Source organism: Phoenix dactylifera, chromosome 5 (assembly GCF_051530095.1).
Source record: "Phoenix dactylifera cultivar Ajwa chromosome 5, Ajwa_hap1_PhDact_Kaust_v1.1, whole genome shotgun sequence".
Classification (NCBI taxonomy): Eukaryota; Viridiplantae; Streptophyta; class Magnoliopsida; order Arecales; family Arecaceae; genus Phoenix; species Phoenix dactylifera.
The window spans coordinates 18,497,320-18,503,778 of NC_143194.1; the positions used below are offsets into that span (position 1 = coordinate 18,497,320).

The window sequence follows — 6,459 nt, forward strand, 5'->3', positions numbered from 1 at the left end:
ACAGATATTGTTTTTTTCAAAATTAGGGAAAATCATTTTTTTATTTTTTTCAAAATCATTCTATATCCATCCGACCTCATGAGCACTGACTCTATCCATAGTTGAAATGGCTAAAATGCTGGACGGGAAAAGCCTCTTACTGATCAGCGGCTCGGGTTTTATCTTCTGTATATAAAAAAAAAAAAAAAAAAATTGGGTGATTTTTTTGTTTACCAACCATCAGATCATTTATACACAATCTCAAAGCATTTTGATTTTTTTTTTAATTTGCCGGCATAGATGTTACAGCAACTGTTGCACAATCCATCCAACGTGGAAAAGAAAAAAAAAAGCAAGTGAATCATTTTTTCGGGTGAAAGATGCAACCCGAACCGCCGGTCAGATCTTATGCCGACAGTTTCCGTACGTGCTAAAATCTACGTGTCCGAACTCCAAGAGGGCTGAGGGTGGTTTCAAGAATACCAGCTGAACTAGAAAGGCAACAGCACATGTGCTGCTTTAATAGCTGCAAGAATACCAGCCGAACTAGAAAGGCTACGACACGTGCGCTTCTTTAATATCTTCTTCCTTTTTGGCTTTTCCGCTCTCTCTCTTCGTTGGCTGGCCGAGTGCAACTTGCGAGCGTTTCGCCAGGCCCACCCGAGAGCGTAGTGCAGTGGCCACCTCTCTTTCCACTCCACCCCACCCCACCTTACTCACCCAACCGTCGGAGAGAACCAAAAATTGAAAGAAAGAAACGCTCCACCCACCACAAAACTCCAATACCGTCAACAACAATAACAACAACCAGAAGGAAAAACCTTTTTCCCATGCTCTCTCCCACTCCACTCCCTCATCCTTCCTCCCTCTCCCCTCCTCCTCCTCCTCCTCCTCCTCCTCCTCCTAAGAGAGAAGACCACTACTGTTATTGATATTAGCGGGAGAGAAGAAAGAAGGAGGAGAGGAAAATGTTTGGAAGAGATCCATGGGGTGGCCCGCTGGAGATTTCGAATGAGTCGGCGACCGACGATGACCGGAGCCGGAACCTGCAGGACGTGGACCGGGCGGCGCTCTCGCGGCCCCTCGATGAGACCCAGCAGAGCTGGCTCCTTGCCGGCCCCGGCGATACCAGCAACAAGAAGAAGCGCTACATCGACCTCGGCTGCATGGTCGTCAGCCGCAAGCACTTTCTCTGGACGGTCGGCTCCGTTCTCGGCGTCGGCTTCCTCATCGGCCTTATAATGTTGATCGTGAAGACGGTGCCGCACCACCACCCGCCGCCGCCGCCGGCCGACGAGTACACCAAGGCCCTCCACAAGGCCCTCATGTTCTTCAATGCCCAGCGATGTGAGTTTGTTCCTCCATCCTTCATCGTGGCAAAACAATCCATTTCACTTGAATAAATATTATCTTTTTGATGAGTTGGAATCTTTATAGTTTTTTCTTTTCTATAAAAAAATTTAATCATGCTTAATCATTTCATCACCTGATGTTTACTGCAGAGATCGGAACTTCTCATCATTGGATTAATGTATGGTGAATTGACTTTGTACAGTATTGATTGATTGCTTTTCCAGAATTATATATATATATATATATATATATATATATATATATATATATATATATATATATATATATATATATATATATATATATATATATATATATATATATATATATATAGATCTCATGATTTGAACGGTGAAAATGGTGATCTGATTTGCCAACAATGTCGTCCCAATTTACTAATATTTTCATAGTGCACTTGTGAGTCCACTTTCTTTCCATGCCTATGGTTTTTCCTCAGTCCTTAGCTTTTTCACTAAACTGCACCCTGTTTTACTACACTTTCTTTCCCTTGCAATTAGAACATTATAAAATTTCCAGATCTGGAAAGAAATGGTTTAAATTGTTCCCAGATTTTCGATATCGATTTAAGTTTTCCAGCATTTAGGAATCGAGAAGAGAAAATTGCGCCACCTTACCATTGAGCAATCTCCCTTTACCTTCATGTTTCTGATCTGTTTCTGTCTGTGCTGTTAGCTGGCCCGATTCGGAAGCACAACAATGTGAGTTGGAGGGGGAATTCTGGCATGAGAGATGGACTTTCCGACAATGCAGCTAGAAAGAATCTGGTGGGAGGGTACTACGATGCCGGCGATGCGATTAAGTTCAACTTCCCCATGTCCTTTTCAATGACACTGTTAAGTTGGAGTGTGATTGAGTACAGTGCCAAGTATGAGGCTGCCGGCGAGCTCAATCATGTCAAGGACATCATCAAGTGGGGCACTGACTACTTCCTGAAGACCTTTAATTCCTCCGCCGACACCATCGACAGGATCGCTGCCCAGGTATAGAACAAACTAAAACTAATCTCAGAGTTCATGGCTCTTGCTCTTTAATTTGTTTAGCTTCTCTTTGCTCAATCTGAAACCTGTTTTGGAAGGCATAAATTGTGATAAATGAAGCATCCAAGAGCTTCAATTCTGGTGAAACATGAGGTCTACTCACACTAATCTGAGCCAGGAAGAAGAGAACAGAATGAGAATGTGATGAAATCTACAAGTTGTTCACGTTATATTATCGCTGTTGGGTGATTCAGATCTGTCATCCAATTAAAGCAAGTTGGAACTGTTGTCATGTTTCTTGTATTCTGCTCTAACTTTTGAAGTAATTGTACATGTTGATCATGCCAAATTATGGATTTATCTTTTTGTTAGAATCATTAAGTGAGCATCCTATTTCGGGCAGGTTGGACTAGGGGATACTTCGAAGGGACCGAGTGCTAATGACCATTACTGCTGGGTGAGACCAGAAGACATCGATTATCCTCGGCCAGTGTATGAGTGTCATAGCTGCTCCGATCTTGCTGCCGAGATGGCAGCTGCCCTGGCTGCGGCATCCATTGTGTTCAAGGACAGCAAGACCTACTCGGAGAAGCTTGTCCACGGTGCAAAGACACTCTTCAAGTATGGGAGAGAACAAAGGGGTAGATATAGCCCGGCAGGTTCTGATCCTTCACTGTTCTATAACTCTACCAGCTACTGGGATGAGTTTGTATGGGGTGGCGCATGGTTGTATTATGCCACGGGTAACACTTCCTACCTTCAACTGTCTACTAATCCCGGTATTGCGAAACATGCCGGTGCCTTCTGGGGTGGTCCAGATTATGGAGTATTTAGTTGGGACAACAAGCTTATGGGTGCTCAGGTATGTCGAATTTAACATGCTCTTATTTGGTAGTTACTAATTCAATAATAGGGTTAAGAAGTTTGGTAGGTGCTCATATATTCCAATGTTTGTTTATTTCTCTGAAATTTAGGGAACTCACGGTGCTCAAGTATATGTTTCAGAATTTCACTGGGCATGCCATGTTCAGTTACAACATACCATATAATGTTAAACTTATGTCTCACTGCAGCACCATAAATGAAAGAGTTTAAGAACCTTCCACCTAGCCTTTCAGGGTGCTTTAATTTATAGTGGCACCAGTAAGGTTGTGTTTATGCACCATCTAGCAGATATTTTGCTGCTCTCGATCCTGGTCCTCAGTTTGAAGGAAGTAGAGTTTTGAGTCTCTTTGTGAAGCTCTAATCGAGCGACGCTTTGCTTCTGAAATAGAACCTGGTCAAAGTTGGAAGATAATTAATTAGCATTTTACTGTGAATGAGTTTGATCCTGTTGATAAGCTCTCATCCTTTACAAAGTAGGGTTTAACCAATTTATCACAACATAGATATTGCCACACATTGCTTCAGGTAGAATGTAACTGGATATGTTTGGACAGAGATATTATTTACATTTGAAAAAAATTAATTGAAATTAAATGCTTATGTTAACATGCATCATTGCTTTTAAATATCGAGTTAATTATAGTCCCTATATACTTGTTGTATTCCTAATTGATTTCATCTCTATTATTTTACTTCAGGTTCTTCTGAGTAGGTTGAGACTGTTCCTGAGTCCAGGGTATCCTTATGAAGAAATATTGAGGACATTCCACAACCAGACTAGCACTGTCATGTGCTCATATTTACCATTTTTCAGATCTTTTAACCGAACAAAAGGTTTGAGAGAATCCTCTGGTTCCTTTAATATGTTCTCTAGACTTCAGACTCAATATGGAAATATTTTTTTACAGGAGGCCTGATACAACTAAACCATGGAAGGCCACAACCCCTTCAGTATGTTGTCAATGCAGCTTTTCTTGCTTCAGTGTATGCTGATTATCTTGATGCTGCAGATACACCAGGATGGTATTGCGGGCCTAATTTCTACTCGACGGATATCCTACGTAATTTTGCCAAGACTCAGGTTGCTCTTAACTCTTTTTACATTTGTTGCCTCCTTAGGAGGTGTGGCTCTTAGTTTTTAGTATGTTTCCAGATGTAGCTATGCATCCAAATGTAGTATAAGACATTCAGGGAACCTTCTTCAGCTGGTCATATTCTTAAATTATGACAATATTGTTCACAATATTCTATCAACATATTTGTTCCACCAGATATTTATTTCCAAGCCTACTTTTGTCATTGAATCAAGCCATTGCTTGAGAAATCCCCTTCCATTGCCATTTATTTAGAAAAATGCTCACAAAATTTCTTTAAATGAATTTCAAGAGTCTTTGTTTTACTTTATTAAGAAGATATTGTTATCGACTCTTCTGATGCAGCCATGATCACTTCCCAAGTACCAACTGCTGATCATTCCTCTGTTTTTGGAAGTATAGAGATTCCTTTAGGTAGTCCTATTTCCATTAGACTTTGATATCGTTATGGTGGCTTCCTCAACTTTTCTAAACATCAATTGGTTTCCAATGAAAATAAATTCTTTATTGATTATGCAGTTATTTATCATTTATCACAATTCCACATCGATACGAAAATATCAATGCTTTCTGTTCCACATGTTCTTCCTTTATGTTTAATAAACAAGTCCAGTCCCCAATTTAGAAGAACATTTTGATCTTCTAAGTTTGGGGAACGTTCATGTTATCGTGTATTAATCTTCTAAGACATGTACAAGCTGTGTTCTTGCTGACATTAATTAAATGATCCTTTTCTATCTATCCTTTTCTATCTACAAGCAAACCACAGAACCAGACCTCTTCAGATATGTTAACTTAATTAACATGTTGTTGCTATCAGCAATATTATTGACTACACAGCTTGTACATGTCTTATGGTTGCAGTTATTAATGAGCTTTGGAATAATTCATTTTTTATTGTTGGCAGATTGATTACATTCTAGGCAATAATCCACAGAAGATGAGCTATGTTGTTGGATATGGTAAACGTTATCCTAAACATGTTCATCACCGAGGCGCATCAATTCCCAAGAATGGTGTCAGGTATAGCTGCAAAGGAGGGTGGAAGTGGAGGGATACTAAAAGGCCAAACCCTAACACTCTTGTAGGGGCGATGGTTGCTGGACCTGACAAGCATGATGGGTTCCACGATGTTCGTACGAATTATAATTACACAGAGCCTACACTTGCAGGGAATGCTGGTTTGGTTTTTGCATTGGTTTCTTTGTCAGGAGTAAAGACTGGAGTTGATAAGAATACTATCTTCTCTGCAGTCCCACCCATGTTCCCAACTCCCCCACCACCACCTTCAGCTTGGAAACCATGAGAATGATAAGCACTTGTAATTCATTTATATTTTCGAAGTTTAATGAGCATAAACTGCTTGTTTAGTACACTGGTGGACTCTGAGCAAATACCAAGAGATAAAACAAAAGCCGACAAACTATTAAAGAACTTTGGCATTTCCTTTCTCCACTGTACTTGGAAATCTTCTATATGTTGTGTTTCTTCAGAGAGAACTTGTATTTTGTATAAAACAAAAGAGGGGAAACATTCTTTCTGGTTAAACCTTTGTGTTTTTCTTGGTGTGTTTGTATTTTATAATACGAATGTCATATTTGTAAATCCTTCTGTCATGGATAGTCTATAGTTTGTTTCAGTTATGCATGGGCATATTGGTGGATGGCCTCATTGATACTGCAATTTTTCTCATCCCATGCTTGGGATAGCACTATATATCATTGATAGCAATGGTAGGCCATATGGTATATAATAGTGAGGAAAAGTATCTAAGATAAGTAGTGGCACCCATCTTCTAGTTAAGAGGAGCCATTTATAAATTTCAAATTATAAGCTTAACGAAGGATCTTTTGACAATCCAAATCAAGGCATTTTATTTATCTTAGTTTTTAATATACTAGTAGTTTCTACCTTAAGAGTAACTATAACTTCAAAAATTTCTACTACCATAGTCCAGTGCTATATCTCCATTCATATCCAAAATCATCTCCTCCGAACGGTAGTGTGAAAGTAGTGAAAGTTCTTGAAGATCAAGGCATATTGACCCATGCTACACTCTACCATCCGCGATCACCATCTTTCCGACTAATCCAACACCGGTGGCATGCCCACTCATAGCCATTTGACTTATCACCCTTTGATCAACCAAC

General features: G+C 39.9%; 1 protein-coding gene across 1 annotated transcript; it reads left to right on the top strand.

The window, feature by feature from the left end:
- The first annotated feature begins 527 nt into the window (after positions 1–527).
- On the top strand, positions 528–5,914 carry LOC103716976 (endoglucanase 10-like). The gene is made up of 6 exons (XM_008805199.5): positions 528–1,326; positions 2,026–2,333; positions 2,734–3,192; positions 3,914–4,049; positions 4,124–4,296; positions 5,217–5,914. Exons 1-6 carry the CDS (start codon positions 948–950, stop codon positions 5,613–5,615), a joined length of 1,854 nt encoding a protein of 617 aa, XP_008803421.1. The 5' UTR covers positions 528–947; the 3' UTR covers positions 5,616–5,914.
- The last annotated feature ends 545 nt before the right edge of the window (positions 5,915–6,459 follow it).